Source organism: Chelonoidis abingdonii, chromosome 21 (assembly GCF_003597395.2).
Source record: "Chelonoidis abingdonii isolate Lonesome George chromosome 21, CheloAbing_2.0, whole genome shotgun sequence".
Lineage (NCBI taxonomy): Eukaryota > Metazoa > Chordata > Testudines > Testudinidae > Chelonoidis > Chelonoidis abingdonii.
This window is the reverse complement of record NC_133789.1, coordinates 2,054,112-2,074,407: the sequence shown is the minus strand read 5'-3', so window position 1 is coordinate 2,074,407 and position 20,296 is coordinate 2,054,112. Positions and strand designations below refer to the sequence as shown.

The 20,296-nt window shown below is 44.8% G+C and overlaps 1 protein-coding gene across 10 annotated transcripts in view; it reads right to left on the bottom strand.

The window, feature by feature from the left end:
* ACLY (ATP citrate lyase) overlaps nt 1-20,296 on the bottom strand; it is a 45,872-nt gene that overhangs the window by 4,782 nt on the left and 20,794 nt on the right. For 4 of the 10 annotated variants that reach the window (XM_075059744.1, XM_075059745.1, XM_075059746.1 and 1 more), the window contains 18 exons: nt 20,002-20,081; nt 18,958-19,092; nt 16,947-17,061; nt 13,840-13,976; nt 13,201-13,262; nt 12,465-12,582; nt 12,152-12,306; nt 10,796-10,886; nt 9,417-9,446; nt 7,484-7,625; nt 5,270-5,438; nt 4,528-4,632; nt 4,052-4,248; nt 3,781-3,862; nt 2,968-3,078; nt 2,144-2,271; nt 1,907-2,000; nt 1,078-1,232 (listed from right to left, as the gene is read on the bottom strand). In XM_075059744.1, coding sequence (XP_074915845.1) covers nt 1,078-1,232; nt 1,907-2,000; nt 2,144-2,271; nt 2,968-3,078; nt 3,781-3,862; nt 4,052-4,248; nt 4,528-4,632; nt 5,270-5,438; nt 7,484-7,625; nt 9,417-9,446; nt 10,796-10,886; nt 12,152-12,306; nt 12,465-12,582; nt 13,201-13,262; nt 13,840-13,976; nt 16,947-17,061; nt 18,958-19,092; nt 20,002-20,081 — 2,106 coding nt within the window. Of the gene's footprint in view, nt 1-1,077; nt 1,233-1,906; nt 2,001-2,143; nt 2,272-2,967; nt 3,079-3,780; nt 3,863-4,051; nt 4,249-4,527; nt 4,633-5,269; nt 5,439-7,483; nt 7,626-9,416; nt 9,447-10,795; nt 10,887-12,151; nt 12,307-12,464; nt 12,583-13,200; nt 13,263-13,839; nt 13,977-16,946; nt 17,066-18,957; nt 19,093-20,001; nt 20,082-20,296 lie in introns of all 10 variants that reach the window. The other 6 variants (XM_032789001.2, XM_075059749.1, XM_075059750.1 and 3 more) reach the window with 3 other exon arrangements.

Here is a 20,296-nt window from a genome sequence, read left to right as displayed (position 1 = left end):
GATAGCTGTTTCGTTCTAGAACTGGCTCTCTGGGCTAAAGCCAAGATCTGAACCCAGGTTTCCACATCTGAAAGCCAAGTGTCACAGAGCCCAACCTTACAGGCTGATGGAGGCCAACCTGGACATCCACTCATACTCACTAGCATTCACTCAGTGTTAGCTGGAGTTGTCTTGGGTGTATTGGAACAAAAGAGGAATTCTGTGTAAGAATATTTTATTGTGACTGTTAGTGGATAGTGTTTGAGGGAATTACTGCAAGTGACATCTCCTGCACTGCACAGCAGGGACATAATTTTCAGAGGAGGTTGCAATAAAATGTGCCCAGAAAGACACATAAAGAAGTTCAGGTGTCTCAGGGCACCTGTCCATTTTTGTGGGCCCACCTGTTGTCCCCACCTTTGAAAATCTGGTCCCAAACTTGCATTTTCTACATCTTAACTGCAGATTATTTCCAGTTTGCATCCAGATTCCTGGCAACATCAAATCCCCTTAAATCTGGGATCACTCAGCAGGCACATTTAGTTGGCTCACCTGGTGGCCTAGTGGTTTCATTCAACATTGTTATGTGGGAAATTGAGTTCTTGTCTCATTCTCAGTTCCTTGGCCACCTGGACTGGCCAGAGGTGAGAGTATTGTGTAGGAAGTGTGCCCCCACCTCCTGTCAACTGGGGGGGTCAGGGAAGGAGGGGGAGTATCTTTGCCATTCAAAAGATTCCCTGCACATTATTAACAAATTTTATAGGCTCTGCGGACAGCCCTGCCCAGTCTTATTGTGCTGAAGGATGGAGGCCATAAAACGGGGCCAAGAGAGGGGTAACAGAACTAACGCAGAGGGATTTCCCAGTGCTCCACCATGTGTCTGGAATCCCCCCCTCCTCAAAGTCAAAGAAGTGTATGTGGTCTTCAAACTCTGATATATTCTCAGAAGGAGCAGATATTGGCAGGGTATTTCCTGTACAATATAGTCTCTCCTTGTTCATAAGGAAATACCAGAGTTACATCTGTGCCTAATCCCTATTAAACACAAGCTAAATTTGAAGCCAAAAGGAGTCAAGAGCATCCAGAAAGCAGCCTCACCTCCTCTGAAACCAGAGCAGGCCCAGGACCCCACCAATTCCCATCTCCTCTTTGAAGACCTCGGTGATAGGCATCCCAGCATAGATCAGCTCCTGGCCCCTCTCATCACAGATGCTGGTCATGAAAGAAGCTGGTTTCCGGATCAGACCCAGCTCCTGAAGGATGGAACAGAAAGATGAGACTGATCAAATCCAGTTTAGAAATGAGACATCCCGCCCCCACCAAACTGTTCTGCAGATCATTACATTGATTGCTCTTTACCCAACTCCAGTACCTGAATTAAGCCAAGAGGAATCGCTTTTTTCTAGTCCAATGCAGGGTAGCCTAACAGTGACTTGCCTACATTTTTTGGGGTCATCTACTACCTGGTACAGAAGCTACACCCCCCAACACCCAGCTCTACAAGTAATATTATGGAGCCCATGATTTAAGATCTCTGCACTATCCCAGCATCGAGACATTGCTCCATCACATTGCATTTTGTTAGTATGATGTTGCCCTGCTAAAGTCATGAGAATCCTGGTCCCAGCATACATGCTGTTGGAAGTGAAACATCTATAACCAAATGACAAAGCCATTCGTGGCAAAATGTGGGATAACTACCATGGCACCAATCAGTACCTATTGTAGAAGAGTCTGGGAGTCCTAATGGATAATTCTTGTTGGTGCCTCTGCTTCACCAGATAAGTCCACGAACAGCATCAGATGGCATGAGAAACATACTTTCCCTCCCATAATAGCGTTATCTAAAATCTCCCAAACAATTTGAAATCCCAGCAAACATCCCAGCTGGCCCTCAAGTAACTGGATGGCAAGATACACAACCTACCCTTGCCCAAGAATAGTCCATTGGTACAGTGGGGGGAGGCACTTCCTGGGCCGGTTCGATCACTCCTTTGGAAACGAGATCTTCATACACAGACCTAGGCAGAGGGAGAATAAGAGACAGTGTTTTCACAAAGCAAGGTTATCACATCTTCCTTGTCAGTTTAGAGGTGGTACCCCAGTGGTTTCCCATCCCCTGCAAACACCACTATGTTTATGGTGCCCTGTTCATACCACTTACTGAATTACATCTCCAAGCTCATCAAAACTCTGGGGAACAAATACTCCAGCTTCTTTCAGGGCCTGGTTCTTTGCAACAGCAGTTTCAGACGCCTGGTTGGCACAAGCTCCTGCATGGCCGAACTGCACCTATTAACGATGAGAGAAAGTACCAAGAGATCCAGTCATCTAATTGCTGATAGAGAGAGAGAAAATAGAGTCAGATATTAGATTAGAAACCAGTGGACAAAGGGACTCCACAAGCTTTAGGAAGGAAACCAAGTTGACTGGAGATGAAGAAGTGGTAATGCACATGGTCATCCCAACTTTCTATTCAGCTTCATTACTTCAAGCACTGGTACAAAGACCCTGACCCTCACCCTCACTTGTTAACGCTGCAAGGCACAAAGCATTATCTAATCTGGAAGCTATATTATTACAGTGTGGCTAATTACATTATTTTCCTCTGTATCCCTGCCCCCAGAATTTTTACATGGAAGCTGCATCTTCCTCATTTCCCTTTCCTAAACTGATGTACAGTATTCTATGCCATTAAACAGCTGCCCTCATTCTGACTCAGGACTTTCATGGCAATCCCTGTGTGTGCAGAATCCTTTGGGATCTTTCTGGATGAAATGTACTGCAGAAATATAGGACACCATCATTGTTTAGGATTTGTTAACTTCTACATCCATACATGCAGACTGCTAATGATGACCGATGTCTGAAAAAGTTTGGGTTCCCTGGGTGCAGTCCAAGGAAGTGACACGCTACCCCTTCCCAAGTGTACATATTTCACACACACACACACACACACACACACACACACACACACACAAAAAATACCTCTGAAGAGAACATGGTGGCACAGGTACCAATGCACCAGCAGACAACAGGCTTAGTGATGCGGCCCTCTTTAATACCCCTGCTGATCTTGTACTCTTCTGTGCCTCCAATCTGCAAAGAGAAACAAATAGCTTGACTGGGTTCAAGCTTACATACTTCTATAGAAGTCAGCTTTTAAAATCAGGGCAGTATTTCTAAATGAATCCCCTTTTTTGCCACATCTTATATACAGAGAGCCACATGCTTGTAAAACACAAAAACAAACCAAAACCATCAAGCCTCCCTTAATCTCCAGAAATATTTTTTTTTAAATGGAAAGGACTCTGTGGGCCTATTCTGGGCTGGATGTTCCTACTTCTGTGAAGCAGTATTTAAAAATAAAATAAAAAGAAGGAACAGGAAAAAAGAAGATTCACTTTTTTAGCAGGAAGAGACAACTGTTACTAAGATGAACAGCCCATCTGCAATCGTTATTGAACGTTCCTATAGCTCGGTGGTCCCCAACCTTTTTTGTCTGGTAAGTGCCAGACAATGAGCCACGGAGGACTGTGACGGCAGACGAGCATCTGCCGAAATGCCACCGACAAGCAGCAACATCAATAGGCATTTTGGCGGATGCTTGTTTGCCAGCCAGTACGCAGGCGCACTTAAGACACCTCAGCAGGGGCCATGGCGCCCATGGGCACTGCATTGGGGACCCCTGCTATAGCTGATTCAACTGTCTCTCAACCAACACTGTAAGAACTTCTATTATAAAGAAACAAAAAGTTTCCAGAGAACGTTTGGCCAGTGGAGCAGATGGGTTTAACTCACCTCCCCCAGCACCACAATCATTTTCACTCCCGGTGTGTCCTGATAGCGTAATACATGGTCCATGAAAGTTGATCCAGGATATCTGGGTGGAGCAGAGGGAAAGTGAAAGGAAGTTGAGCTTTTATTTATTTTAGATTTCATACAGAATGTTTCTGAGAAGAGGAAGGTTAATTTAAAACATTTCCACAACAACTTCTAGAAGACCCATGATGTTTTTGAGTCAGGCACCAGAAGAAACAAAGACATGTTCCGTGAAGAAACGGTTTCCTACCTGTCTCCGCCAATAGCCACACCTTCATAGACCCCATCTGTGGCTCTGGAGATTATGTTGTTGAGCTCATTGGACATTCCTCCAGAGCGGGAAACATAAGCTACACTGCCGGGCCGGTAGAGTTTTGATGCCAGGATATTATCCAACATACCCCCCGTATTGCCTATTTTAAAGCATCCAGGTTTGATCCCACCAACCTACAGGAAGAGGGAAGAAAGCGTCGGGCCCTTCACTAACACACATGGAAGCTGAGCAGCATGGAGACATGTCTGTAAAGCAGGCTGCTTTATATACACAGAAGGCACTATAGAATTTCTTACTCCATAATGACCGGGAAAGACTCTGCGCTTTATATTATATTACAAACAAGAATTTGAAATAGATTCTAATGTATATTTTTCCCCCATAAGGAAAACTGATCTGAAAACAAGTATGAAGGAGTGTAGGGGCAGGAAGCATGATAGCGGATTTCTTACAGTCGCAGGCCCGATTATAGTAACCCCTTTCTTGTCAGCAGTCTTGATTAGTTTGCGTGTCAGTGCCTCTGGAATGCCTTCGGCAATGATGGCAATGGTGCGGATCTGCAACACAAGATAGAGAGAAACACTCACTCACTAACTTCCTGCAGTCAACAGCTTGACCAATTCTAGGGAAGGGAGCAGACAGAATTCTTTAAGGTAAGAACGTTCTATAAACACAACATTGGCCAGGGCAAGACAAGTGTCTCTCAGAGGGCACAGCTTAGCTGTCTAGTTGTTAGTGCTGGGTACTATCTTGTGAAAGGGCCCAGTCCCGAGTCCCAGTCCCAGGAACAGCCTGGGATGATAGTGCTGTGAAGATGACACCAGTGGCACTGTTAGAGACCTATCCCTGCTACTCTTCAATTAAAAACAAGAAAGTCGTAGTAGTGCTATTGTGTCCTGAAGGGGGGAGTCCAGTCCAATCTAGTTCTCCTCACCAGGCAGATGGGAGCTGACCCCCTATTCCACAAGCCTCAAAAATCCATCAGGACATGGCTTTGTAATACAGCACTAGACAACAAGTTGTTCTACACCCTTGGTACCCCTTCTGCAGCTCACAGGCCACTTGTAGACTCAGCTGTGTTCTTCATGGACCCCAAAACACTCTGCCAACACTGTGGTTCTAAAATATTGTCTCCCTGGTATTATTAGCCTGAGCATCCTCTACTGCTTGGACCTCGGCTGATTCCTCACTCACCTGTGGAAAGCTCATAGTCTCGATGGTACTGTCATAAGCAGACCGCAGAGATGCAAAGTTGATCAGCACATCTACCTCTGGGTGCTTCCTCATGGCATCAGACATGTTCTTGAAGACAGGGATCAGGATTTCCTTGTGGCCCCAATAGAATTTCTGCTTGTGATCGCCACTATGAACACCAAGATGAGACAGACCTGATCATTCACACTGCTGCAAAGAGACATGGCTACACAGTGCTGCAGGCACAGGAATGTGTCAGCAAAACACAGTTCCCAGACACAGTCAGGCTGGCTTTTCAGATCTCAGGAGAGAGGTAAAGGTAATAAGAGCCAATAGCAGGCAGGTGTGCAGTATATAAAACAGAGAAGCATGTGGAGAAAGCTGGATTGATGGGACGGAGAGGGTAAAGGAAAGCAGGATCACCTAACAATGAAAAGTTCCACCGTGAAGTTAGCAAACAGGATCTCAGTTCTGTCAGAAGCTGGACAGACAAAGCAAGTTAAAGAAACAATAAATAAGACATTTAGAAATGATGGGTTAATGGCTATTTAACAAATGCAAGTCAGAAGGACTAGGGAATTGGAAGAGAGCACATGGCACCGACATCCTCATGCCTGAGGAACACAGTGGCAGAGTGAGTGTCAGCTGAATTTCCATTTCATGAAAGGGGGATTTTACCCAGACACATCAAGGAGATGCACCCTAGTAAAAGCTTCATTCACAGATGTCATTCTCTGAAGTCAAGAGAGATTGTGCAGTTGGAATCAGATTGCTGAACCGAGTGGTTCTGATCATGCTTGGGTGTTAAACATCCTGAGCGTCCTGGCCAAATTCCACCTCTAGCCATTACATTTTGCCAACCTAAATTCCCCCTGCAGACTCAGTTAAGAGCAGGATACATCTTCATTTCTACTCTTAAACTTGGCAGCAGTTACGAGGAAGCAACAACATGGCAGCAAAGTCCCAAGTGGCTGCATTTCAGCAGAAAGTGAAGCTCTGCCCACATTTACAGTGTGTAAACTGCTTCTCACCCAGAAGGGATTCCAGAGATGCAGTCCTCATGATCAAAGTCTAAAACTAACACTGTGGAGTGTTTGATTGACAAGGGGCGGAGGAGGAATTCACTGAAGGACAGCGATACTTAATCCTCATATCTCAGATTCATAGAAGAGAAAAACAAAACAAAAAACCAAAAAATCCGGCAGCAAACAAGTAACAACCCTTAAGGGAGCCACTGTCTAAATTTCTCAGACAAACAGATCAACAGCCACTCTCTCATTCTCCTCCTTGCCACCCACCCTGTTCAGTGAAGAGTTTCCTTCACATCTCCCTCCCTCCCTCAGGGAGAAAGCCTCTCCTAGATGCAATTCTGTAGGATGACTCAGCAGCTTAGGCAGCATGTCGGCACCATGCACCAGAAAAGCCACATCCTACAGGGAGCCAGGCAGATGAAGCGCAATTGACAGAGATGAAACAAACTCTGCAGAATTAAATATCATGATTACATCCAAAAGTCCCAGTGAGGACTGGGACTCCATTGTGCCAGGTAGTGTACAAATATAGCTGGAAGAGTCTCTGGTCCAGAGAGTTCAAGCTATACAAGATGTGAAATGACCAAGGCAATGTCTGGCACTTTCAGTTTGACCTGTGAAGCAGCCTGAAGGATCCCAGGAAATTTTAAACAAATTGTAGATGCTGGATTCAACACTAAAGTCAAGGGATTAAAAAAGAAAATAATAAATAAGGCACTAAGTGTTCATGATGTCAGGCTAAAGGAACTGCACTCTCCCTGCCCCAAAGAAAACGTAAAGGAGACAAATAGCCACACTCAAAGACAGGATCCTAGGCTACATGGACCAGTAGTCTCATATACAGTGTGATAATTCCTACATTCCAGTGTTGTGTGGCCATTATACTTTTGGGAATTATTTGAAAGAGAGAGATGGGACCTGGCAAACATGAACCGTGAGGTTGTTCCAAGCCATTTCACAGAGACGGCGTATAGTCAGGAGTGTCAAAGAAGCAGTCGGGAGAACAGCTCAGGTGGCAAGTCGGAGTGTAGGAGAATGTCTTATCATAGATATAGGATGGGATGGAGGTGGGCAGAGACTTGAGAAATAAAAGGGAGCTTGAAGGGGAGAAAGCCAGTGGACAGATCTGAGAAGGGAGATAAGGGAAGTCAGGAAAACTACATGGTGGATACAGGACACTTACGTGAATGGATAAACCATGGCAGTGACCGAAGGCTCATCCCTGGAGCAGATATAATCAAAGTCCAGCATGCCCTGCACAGCTCGTGTCTGCATCCCCCAAACAATAGCTTTGGTGTGACAGCTGAACAGGGTTGTGGCTTTACCTGTATGAGGAAAAAAAAACACACCACCCCCCACTTATAAATCTGTGCCAAAAAGCTGTAATGCAGTACTTTATACATTCAGTGACTTCCCCACTCCAAACCCACTGGCTGCATTGCAGGAAGTAGCAGACACCTCATCTAAGAGAAGGATGAAACTGCAGCTGAAGCAGCCTTTCCAAGAGTTTTCAATATAAGAGCCACACATCAGTTTCACAAACAGGGGATGGGGAAGGAGGGAAAACTGCTTCCTTCTCCCATCCCCCCAAATATACCAGCCTTCCCCCCAAACTGGATGTATAGATTTATTCTATGGAGCTGAAGAGAGCCCAGATGCATCATTCTGACAGCCATATTTTTCATGTGCCCTGTGACCAAGTAGGACCACAGGGGCTTGACTTCCCATTGATTGAGTTTTCCAAGTGAGAGAGCAGGAAATGGGGAGAAAAAACACAAAACAAGGAACAAAAAGTAAAAGGAGCTTCAGAAAACTCAGCCTGTGGTTTCAGTTCTCTTTGGAGATGAGAATCCAACAGGTGACTGACTGCCCCAGGAATGTAAAGGTACCACAGAACCTGGCTTCTGAGACCAAACTCACTGAAAAGGCAGCTCTGTAGCTAGTGAGGATGGGCTCTTTGCTTAAAGTGCATTTATACTGATTCCTAAAAGTGACACTTTGGGTTCCTCAACTACCTCCAAACTAAGAGTCTAAAGATTCTTCCTCAGCTGCAGCACCTGACAGAATCCTTAATGCTATTTACCTGCATTATAAGACAAGACACCACCCTGCTCCTTTTGTTAAATTCACAATTTTTCCCATCCCCGTGAGTATATGGACTGCTAATTCAGACTAGTTGCTCTTAGCTCACATCTCAAAACAATTCTCGCCTGAAAACATCAAATAAAAAAAATCCCTTAGCGTCTGTGTCTTTATACTTCTCCAGGAGGCACCATTACCCCCATTTATCAAACAGGGATAGAGGCCCAGAGAGCTAGTGTGACTTAGTTGAGGCCACAAGAGTCAGCAACAGAGCCAGAATTAGAACTCCGCAGTCTTTGCTGTCACTGCCATGAGACAGTGGAGCTAGGCCCTTGTGCCTTATTAGGGCAATCATTTCAAACTTCGGTTAGGCCCTAACCAAGCAGCCCATCCTCATTCAGCAAAGGGCTTTGAAACATGCTCGAGTCCCATGACTTCAGTAGGAACTAAGCCCATGCTTAAATGTGAAGCCACCCACAACTTGGGGTTGATCCAAAGACTTTCCTCTGCGCTTTGCATGAATCACAAAACACAGACAGATGGTATTTGCATTACTATGCACCCATTTAAGCATACAAATAAAATGTGTTTTTTTTTTTAAAAAAAAAACACACTAGTACCGGATTCTCAGTAAAATAAACATCAAATACTTCCTAATAATATCTGGGTTTTTAAGAAAATCAAACGTTTTGCAGTGTGCCTGAGTTAAACCAGGCAACTGATCATTCATTCAAATCTTCCCTCTAATGAGCTCTCTTCTTTTGGCCTGAAATGTGTCCCCACTCCGCTCCCTACCCCATAAGACGACTGCCCATGGAACAAATGAGTGTCAGATCTGCATTTCAAAAACAGCTGAAAAGTTAGAATGGTGCTGTGCTACATATGTTGCATGAGGGAGGGGAGGGGAAGAGGAGCAGAACCAGACAACACTGCAAACTTTTGGAGAGAGAAAATGGGAGCTTGGGGCAAGGGAGGGGGAAAAAAGTCAGCTGTCAGCAAGGCGAGACACATTCAGCTAGTCACACGTGTCCTACCTTGCACAGGTCTTGAAGCTGGGGCTGAATCTGTTAAAGAGAGAATCACCAATGCAACAATATGACACAACTGATGGAACAAAGAACTCTGGCTGTTGTCAGCCCTGACAGCCCATCAGGGTGCCTGGTGAGTTGGTTAGATTGTGCCCTCCCTGCCCCACAGAGTTTTTTCATGAACAACCACCTCTGAATAGCACGAGGGCACAAGAGTGTTTTAAAAATACAGGGGAAAATAAGCATATTAACAAAAAATGGCTAGGTTGCCCCAATACTGTAAGACATTATACCAATGCAACCGAGCAGCTCCAAAGAACTGAAGTCAAAACATCTGCCTTCCAGATAACTGGATATCAAACTTGTAATTTCACCATGCAAGAATTTTTGCTCAGCCCAATGTGGATATATTTCAGGCTCAAAGAGCGCAGTCCTCGGCATTGTAAGACACGTAACACTCTCCACAATCCATTCAGTTGTCAACCTCTTTGCTAAGACTGTCAACAGAATTTCCAGCTAGTACTAACTATGATAGCAGTCCTGACTCTTGTGATCTGGCCTACTAGGAACAGGACTTAGTCTCACCAAAATCATTCACTTTTCTGCACATACATAACAAGGTCAGCATCTCCTTCAAATTGGAGAAAGAAAACCAAGAATCTGACTGTCTTCCACAAACACCTCTCCCTACCCCCAATTCTGCCATCAGCTTCCTTCTCTGTAGAAGTTTCTCACAAGTACATCCAAAACGATAGTGTCAAGCCAGAGAGATTTCCCAGCTATCTGAATTAAGAAATCATGAATCTGATATCATGGGTTTTCATTATGTTTTTCAAGAGGTAGGCCATGACCTCTATTGCACTAGCAAGGTTTTCAACAAACACCAAAATAGCATTATTCTGGGAAGATCCACATGCAGGGAATGTCTGTCAAGGTACTTATGTGGCCTCCAACAGCCAACTATCAGAGCACATCCAAAACCAGAAAAACAAAAAACAAAACCCAACCCCAGCCAACCTGGAGATTATTATACCTCTTGGCTATACCCGTGTAACATGAGCTGAGAAAGCTGGATTTCTCAATTTTAGCTTCTTCCCCTGGAGGACACATCTTGAGTCAAAAGACAACTCTGACTCATCTTTTATAATCTAGTGGGACTTAAGTGACAACTATTAAAAAACAGCTACATCCAACTTACAGCAAGATTCTTGCTCATTATCCACAAATATGGGTAGCGAAGACTGTCCCCCCCATGCCAGGCTGGAAAGTGGTGGAGAGGAAGGGTAGGCACTGGGACTCACTTTTGCGACAACTGGCAGCCAGAGAAGGGCCGGGGAGGGTGAGAAAGCAGTGCTGTTAACAGTCCATCAGAACCCCGGGCTTACCAGGAGGTGTCATGGGCTTCGCTTTCTTGGCTGGAGCAATCCCATCAGGTTTGCACTCAGAAAAAGAGGCGGTTCTGCTTGGTGCTGGTGTCTGAAAGAGAACCCAGGAGCAAGGTCAGCAAAAGACGACACTGCAGAATGGGGCTTCCTGATGAACTACTTCTTGAGGGCTAGCAACTGATGCTGGCAGTGTGTATCCTCCAAAGAAAATGGAAGACAATTAATTTTGGAGACAAATGTTTCAGATGTCACACTCCCCCTCCCCCCACAGGGTAGTAAGGGGCTGTGTTTCTAAGTGGTGGATTCACCCTAGCTGCAAAAAGACCCACTGAAGCTGGTGATTCTTGGTGCTGAAAATCACATTCCTGTGTTTGAGACATTGCTGATTTGCTGCAGAAGTGAGTTTGGTATTAGGAGGATTCACTGCAAGATTGGCCAGATGGGTGGAAACAGGCACAAACCTTGTTCTAATGCCAGGACTCCATGGGCTGTTAAAACCCCACACATCTGGAAGTCTGGGTTAGACTGTTTCCCAAGAAGTAATGCCACATTTTTAGGTAGTAATTTTTATTGGGTTGTACTAGAGGCTTGCAAAAAAGAGTCAAGGTAGTGACGCCAGATGTGAAATGGGGTCAGTTCGTATTGGTAGGAACCTCATCTAAAGCCCAGTGAAGTCACTGGGAGTTTTTCCATTGACTTCAAGAGGGCTTTGAATCATATCCTACATTATGGCAGGCAAAAAGGTTCATATTGCACATAATGTCACTTTTCACATAGATATCTGTAATTCTTTTAATAGTGGATTTAAACCATAAAATAAATTAAATTAAAGTCAGAGTATGGATGTACAGTGAGACAGCCTACTCCAGTTTACTGAGCATTGCAGAGTATATTTACTGTGTATTAAGCTTCCCTGGCAATGTTCTCAGGGCTGAAAGACAAAAAGCACCTCAGTCCAAGAGAAGAAGTTGTAACCAACACATTTCCTCTATTAAGAGAGAACCAACCCCCTGTGCTTGAAGGAATGATATACGAGTTAGCTGAACATGAATTTAATCATGATTGCTGCTGCCAGATTTCCCTGGGAAGAGATTTACTTTTGGTGTTGGCCAGATCGTGCTGTACAGATTACAATAAGTTGTAGCCAAAAGCGTTTCAAGCACAGCCTGGATATGGCCTAGGAGAGCAACAGCAAGGGGACAGCCAGCCCTGAAAGTCTTATGGCATTAAGCCTGACCAGTCCATAGGACTCTGGGGGATTAGAACCCTGCTGTCATTATTCTTCTCACTGTTTTCTAAGAAAGGTTTCTTCACACAGAGCAAAACAAAGAAGATCCCTGTGGCTGGAAGACTCACAGAACAGCTACCGCTGGTATTGAGGAGGAAGTTAGCGGTGTGGGCTGCTGCAGGAGGCTGATTAGGGATAGGTCGCTGGCCGAGTGCCATGCCTACAATGGCTGTCATGTGGGTCTCTGTCCCAAAGACATGGATTGGGATCCCGGTGGTTTTTCCTGCAAACAAGCATACACAAAACCCAATCAGGCTTGGGGAAAAGACCCAAGTGATTCTCCAATGAGGCCGCATGTCAAGGTTTGAAGAAAGAGCAACAGACACAAGAAAAACGACAACAAAGTAAATGAAGCTTAAGTGGTTGGTTGAGTTTCCTTACCCACTTCACCCATGACGCGCAACCCTTCCTGGTAGTTAGGGCCTCCTCTCCGTACAAAGATCCTCACACCATGCTCTTGCAAAGGGCCCTGGTAATCCTTAATGGCTCTCACAATACCCTAAAACAGAACATATGAGTGTCTATTAGTGGAGAGAGGTCCTCTCTCTCCCGTCTTCCACATTCCTCTTGGAATTCAGAACACCTCCTCCTGCTTTATACTCTTTGAAAACCATGTTCACGGCCGTATTGGATCAGAGCCCATCAGACACTCTCCATAACTGGCCAGAAGGGGACACTCGAACACCTTCCCAAGTGGCTTGTTTCTGTGGTGCCCTGTCAATCCTGTCTGTGCTGGGGCATGAGACTGGGGATTGAACTAGGGTCTAATGCACTATGGTGCAGAGCATTAATCCTGAAACCCTGCCAGCCCAGGGAGCGAGAGACTAGGTATCACACCTGGGTCCTTTGTGCAGCCTTTCCTTCACTCTGCTGAGTGACTTAAATACTCTTGGAAATAGTACTGCATAAGCAATGCAAGAATCAGATCATGCAGCCTCCCTCCAACACATATTCCAACCTGGTCGAGATAGACAGTGTCTGTGGAACAGAGGGAAGTTCACTCAGCCCTTAGCCTCTCTGCTGAGACTGCCAAAAAGGAGACCAGTTGGGAGCATGGGATGTGTGTTGATGATACCCAACAGGATACATTTCCTTGTGTTTCAGAATCATAGGCTACCTTAAAGGTGGCTGCCACATTGGTGAAGTTAGCAATGCTGCCTCCAATTATCAGGATTTTGCCTTTGGGAAAAAGAGGAGAATAACGAACAGCTGTTAGAACACTGGCATGACACAATCTTAAGTGTTAAGCTGCTTACGAGGCGGCAGAGACAGTGAAAGGGTCTCTCAGTTCTGGATGCTAGCCACAGCTCTGTACAGAATGGCTAGCCAGACTCTGGGAGATGTTTGATAAGAAGTGGGATTTGTGCCTGCAATAGCAAAGTAAAAAGTTTTCTGATAAGAGCTGGAGGGTCCACACTTGTGTTATTTACCATTCCAAAGATATTGGCTTTTGTCATCTCTAACTTTCATGGGAGGAGACCCATTAGGTGCCAATCATCTGTCCTAACAGGCCACAATAAGACACTGTCTAATGTTTTGAACATTCCACTTGCTGGAGCTTCTACTGCTTGCTTTGGGAGGCTATGCCACACCTCAGTAAGCTGTTCAGACATTCAAACATGATAGCAGCTCAAATCCATTCAGTGTTTTTGCTGCTACAACTGGATAGCTGATCTCCTTAGACTGCTCTGGAAGAGTTCCTGTAACAGATCTGACTGTAATCTCTAGAGTCTAAATCCCAGATGCGCTTTCTTACCCTCTGGGTGCTTCTCCCGAGTCATGAGGGAGAGAATGGTCTTTGCATAGTCGTATGTCTGCTGCTCACTAGGGGCTCCAGAGTATTCCCCATAGTTTGCCAGTTCATTTACACCCCCCAGGTCACAAATGGTGTCACTGTAAGGAAGACACAAAAGATCACTTGGAAATACTAAATATTCTTCGAAGGCACTTCACAAGCCCTAGTAAAACTTCACGAACACTCTGGTGGAGGAAGCAGGGGTAGAGGGGGTGGTCAGAAGGAGTATGAGTGGCCAGAGTATTTCCTAAAAACAAAGATACTTTCCACATGATTAATCCCAAATACATTTCCCAAAGCCCTTTGAGATACAAGGCTGTGGGACAGAAGACCAGACAAAACAAAATAAACCAATGACCACTACGAGGGAGTCACTGCTTTAAACATCTCTACTCAGACCCTATACCACTGGCACTCCCAGCAATCTCCATGACACCACTGATTTCCTGAGAAAACTACAATGCATTGGTGACCTTCCAGAAAACACCATCCTAGCTACCATGGATGTAGAGGCTCTCTACACAAACATCCCACACACACATCGAATACAAGCCGTCAGGAATAGTATCCCTGATGATGCCACAGCACAACTGGCTGCTGAGTTCTGTGCCTTTATCTTCACATACAACTATTTCAAATTTGATGACAATATATACCTCCAGACCAGTGGCACCGCTATGGGCACCTGCATGGCCCCACAATACGTCAACATTTTTATGGGTGACTGGAACAATGCTTCCTCAGCTCTCGTCGACTCTCACTCCTTCTCTACCTACACTACATTGATGACATCTTCATCATCTGGACCCATTGGCAGGAAACCATGGAAAAATTTCACAACAATTTCAACAGCTTCCACCCCACCATCAACCTCAGCTTGGACCAATCTACATGGGAGGTCCACTTCCTAGACACCATGGTACAAATAAGTGACGATCACATGTTATGACCACCCTATACCGAAAACCCACTGACTGCAATGCCTACCTTCCTGCCTCCGGTTTCCATCCTGGACACACCACACAATCCATTGTCAACAGCCAAGCACTGAGATACAACCGCATCTACTCCAACCCCTCAGACAGAGACCAACACCTACAAAATCATCATCAAGCATTCTCAAAACTACAATACCTGCACAAGGAAATAAGGAAACAGATCAATAGGGGCCAGACGTGTACCCAGAGGCCTTCTACTGCAAGACAAACCCAAGAAAGAAACCAAACAGAACTCCACTGACCATCACATACAGTCCACAGCTAAAACCTCTCCAACACATCAGTGATCTACAACCCATCCTGGACAATGATCCCTCACTTTCACAGGCCTTGGAAGGCAGGCCAGTCCTCGCCCACAGACAACCCACCAAGCTGAAGCATATTCTCACCAGCAACTACACACTGGACCATAGTAACTCTAGCTCAGGAACCACTCCATGCAACAAACCTCGATGCCAACTCTGCCCGCATACCTACACTAGCGACACCATCACAGGACCTAAACAGATCAGCCACACCATCATCGGCTCATTCACCTGCATGTCCACCAATGTAATATACGCCATCATATGCCAGCAATGCCCCTCTGCTATGTACATCAGCCAAACTGGACAGTCCCTAAGTAAGAGGATAAATGAACTCAAATCAGATATTAGGAATGGCAATATACAAAAACCTGTAGAACACTTCAACCTCCCTGGACACACAATAGCAGATTTAAAGGTAGCCATCCTGCAGCAAAAAAAAAACTTCAGGGCCAGACTCCAAAGAAAAACTGCTGAGCTTCAGTTCATCTGCAAATTTGACACCATCAGCTCAGGATTAAACAAAGACTGAATGGCTTGCCAACTACAAAACCAGTTTCTCCTCCCTTGGTGTTCACACCTCAGCTGCTAGAAGAGGCCCTCATCCTCCCTGACTGAACTAATCTTGCTATCTCTAGCCTGATTCATGCTTGCATATTTATACCTGCCCCTGGAAATTTCCACTACATGCATCCAACGAAGTGGGTATTCACCCATGAAAGCTCATGCTCCAAAACGTCTGTTAGTCTATAAGGTGCCACAGGATTCTCTGCCACTTTTACAGATCCAGACTAACACGGCTACCCCTCTGATGCTATAAACATAACATTCAACTAGCTTCTTCCCTTCCAAAAGGCAGAGAAAAATCTACTTCACAACCAGGCAGAGGTCAGAAAAGCCCTAGCAGAGCCTGGGAGGTGCTGCAGGCTCCTCAGTGAAGTCTGGGAGCGTGCTGGAGACTGCCTCAGCCAAGACTCCATTCTTCAAACTAGAGATGGGAAGAGAGGTTTTGAAGAAGGCCACAGGGAGGTGCTAGGGGGGAGTCCTTTAGGTTGGGCTTGGATTCCTCTTCTGAGAGCACTGCTTAAAGCCCGCTTTATAGGTTTACCCACCTCCCATAATTGTATTCAGTACTGTAACAAGGACACGAACATATTGCCTCATGGCAGCTGGTCCTGATTCTAAACAGGACCCAAATACAGCTGGTCAGGAGTTTTTCCACAAAACTTTTTTCCACTGGAAAATGTTAATTCCACTAAAAGTTTCGGTTATGATGAAATGCATCAGTTTCAACTAAGTTTTTGTCAGGAAGGTTTCTCAGGTCCAGTATGAAATTTCTGATCAAAATAAGAAAGAGAAGAAAGAGACAGACCTGCCCCAGAATAGCCAATAGCATGGGGTTAGGCACCCACTTGTGATTTGGGAGACCCAGCTTTAATTCCCTCATCTCACTCAGGCAGACTGGACACTTGAGTATGGGTCTCCCACATCTCAGATGAGTGCCCTAACTACAGAGCTATTGGCTACTCCGAGGTGTGTGTCAAACTTTTTTGTGAAAAAAAATGAGACAGGCCTTGGTTATAAAAACCAACATTTTTCATGAAACAGAATTCTTGTTTTTTAGCCACCCCTACTCCCAAGCACACATGGCTTGGGAGCTGCTGCACTAGGAAAACTCCCTTTTCCAAAAGCTGCATCAATTATTTTCCACTGGGAGCTCTCTGGGGTTAGAGTCCTCTGCCCCCTGTAGAAACGTGCGTGGTACCTGTAAACCACAGATGCCCCTCCTCCAGCCACCATGGTCCAGATCCTCCCCTTGGGGTTGAGAAGAGTCAGTTTCAAGCTGGCTCCGCTCTTTGCGTCCAGATCAGCGATATAGGCTTCCTGCAGACAGACAAGCACAAATGTTTTGGAAGGTGACTGCACTCTCCTTGTGGAGCAGGCTGGGTTAGGGAAACTGGGCCTGATTTCCAGAGGTGCCAAGCCCCTGCAGCTCACCTTGACTTAAACTGAAATTGTGGGTGCTCAGAACTTCTGAAAGTCAGGCCCACCACATATGTCCTAGTGCCTTTTAATTCTTGTTGTTGGACACCAGGCTACAGCAACACCAGGCTACAGCAACACCCCATCTATTTGTATTTCTAGCCAGAAGCCTAGAAATCAGAAGTGGAAGAGAGCTACTCAGTCTCATCTAATCCCATCCCCGCAGAGGCAGGGCAAGGCAGGGCTGTTCTCCTGGGCCTTGTCCAGTCCAGTTTTAAAATGTCCCTGCAGATGAGGCTTACACCACTTCCCTCTGAGGGACAACATCAGAGGGTAATAGATCTCACCACTGACCAATGTGAAACAAATTAAAATTACTGCCTGTGAAAACTGTCAACCCCAACCATCTCCACTGTCATCTGGTTACTGGACAGTACGTTCCTCCTTACCAAGTAGGAGTTAAAAGCGCCCACGTGTAGGTAAAGAGCCTTTGGGAGAATCATGCAGAGCCAGTTATAATTTGACTGGGCTGCACTGCAATTTAAATTTCTGTCTGTATTTGTTCTGTCATTTCAAGATGGGAATTTTACTTTGCTGCCCATGCTCAATTTTGAAAGCTCCCATCACAACAGGCAGGCACACTAAGCACTGTAATGGGAGCTCATTAACATTCCCAATGAGCACAGAGATGTAATAACCTTCAGAGTGAGCTGCAGGGGGATGATTCAGAAAGGCTGAAATTAAATGAATCCATTAAAGAGCAAATTGAATTAAGTGTTGGCACCCAGCAAGCTACATGGCAGGGGAAATATCTAAATGGATTTCTTGGCCATATTACAAAAAAATCTTTCCCAATGTAAGCATCGTTAGGATTATTAAAAGGGAATGGTCTGAACAACAGACAAGTCTTCCAGAAGTGCCAGGCCAAGCATCTGAAAGAAGTTTTTGCATAATTAGTGAGTGTGCATCACACCCATCAATCTTGGATGCTGGTGGAAGCCCCTATGTATATATGGGGTGGGATTTTTAGAAGTGCCTAAGCAACTTTGGAGCACAAGTTCTGTTGACTTCCAGTGAAATTTGTATTCTTAAGGTGCTTTAAAAATCCTACCCAATTTTTTCTTGTTCTTGACTTTGCAGACCAGCAACTGGTTTCAGATGTAATATTTTATTTCAAAGTCTGATAAAGGAAAATTCTCTTCTTGGATCAACACATCAGACTTCAGCCCAGACAGAGATTTTACATGAGTTATAACTCCTGAGAGTGTGTGTGCGCGTGTGCGTGAGAGATAAACAGAAATGCTGAGTGACCATTGACTCTAGAAGCACCATAAGCATGATATGGCACAGTAATCAGCTATGGTTAGCCAATATGGTAGGGGCTGCCCTTTCAACACAGACAACACTTGCACAATATTAAAACACATGAAAACCCCACCACACACAGTAGCATACCTGTCATTTAATTCAATACGGTTAAATTTGATCCTCCAGTTAATAAGGAAGATAAAAATTCTAAATGAGAGAGAAGAGAAGAGCCCAAGGAAGATCCATGTAGTGATGAAAAATGGCTACAGCAAGGAGTACTGTTACTGGTATTACGTGAATAACAATGTAAGCACTACCAGAAGCTATGGTCCACACCTAGTGCTTACCAGGTCAGCTCTCTCAGCAACATGAACTATGGTGCCAGGGCTGTATAAGAAAGGAAAGCCCCATCTGTGTCATGCACACTTTAACCTATGTATATGGAGAATGAATTCTCGTTAACTGTGCAACGGTGGATTCTTTACTTGCCTCTGGATAAGCCTCTCTGCCAAAGGGAGGGGGGAACTCCACATCCCCCCATTTCACTTTGCAGATGTAGTCAGCTGTAGCGTCAATCTTTGCAGCCAAATCCAGAACATAGACACCATCTTTAGTCACAACTGTATTAAGAGATTCACCAGAGTTAGTCTTTTGCTTGTACATCCTTATGCATGGATTAACAATATGGATTCCCCACTAACTGGATATTTTGTGATGATTTCTATATTAGGACTGGTGGGCTGTTTGGTTCTATCTTTATATTACTGACTTTTGGTGAAGGTCACCTCTATACAGAGAGCCATCCCAGGGTCTATACCCACTAAGTCCCCCCATCTTTTTTTTTTGTGGGGGGGAGGGTCTAATTCCACTATCCATGGCAAATGGACACCACAAAATTCGGAGTGTCTGTTTGATACATATAGATCACTTTGTCACCGATGGGTGCAAGTTACCCATAAGGAACACACATTAGTACACCAAAATCTACAACAGAGAATTTTAAAAACCTGTATGAAAACCACAGTCTGCTTGCACGAAAATTACCATGCAGGGATCTTCCCATTGTTTTCTTTAAGCCATTCAGAGTATTCTGTAGCCAAACCAGGCCAATTACATCACTAGAGATATCTTCTGAAAATGATCTGATTCCCTTCTGTGCAGGGCGTCAGCTTTACCCAAGATTCACCCAACAAAACTTCCTATTTGCCTCAGACAATTATACTGCTAGAAATTAACACATGCAGTATACAGTCTATTTCAGAGGTATATATTTAACTAGTCATACAAAACCTATGACATTTTTGGATCACTTTTGCTTAGGTATTACTTTGATCTGTATATAATGTGGAAGGATGAACAAAATATCACTGTTCAACAAACAAAGCAACCCTGCAGTGATTAGACTCATAGACTTTAAGATCAGAAGGGACCATTATGATCATCTAGTCTGACCTCCTGCACAATGCAGGCCACAAAATCTCACCCATCCACTTCTATAACAAACCCTCTCCCCAAAACATCAGAGTTACCTAGTGGATTTATCTCCAGGTACGTGAAATACAAGTCTTCGTAAAGGTTGAAAAGGCCAGATATGAAGCTAGCCAGGACACTGCACAAAAATTAAAATACATAAATTCATTAGAGCAGGTAGACACAACTGATATAGAAGAGCCTGTCCCAGTTCCTTTATCATCTTTGTCTGTGGAGAAGCTACCGCCTATCAATTTATTTCATTTTCATGGGAAGATGTCTGGGTGATGACAGAGTTCAGGACCCAGATGACTCAACTTAAACCCCCCACTAAAAAAAAAATGAACCACAAAC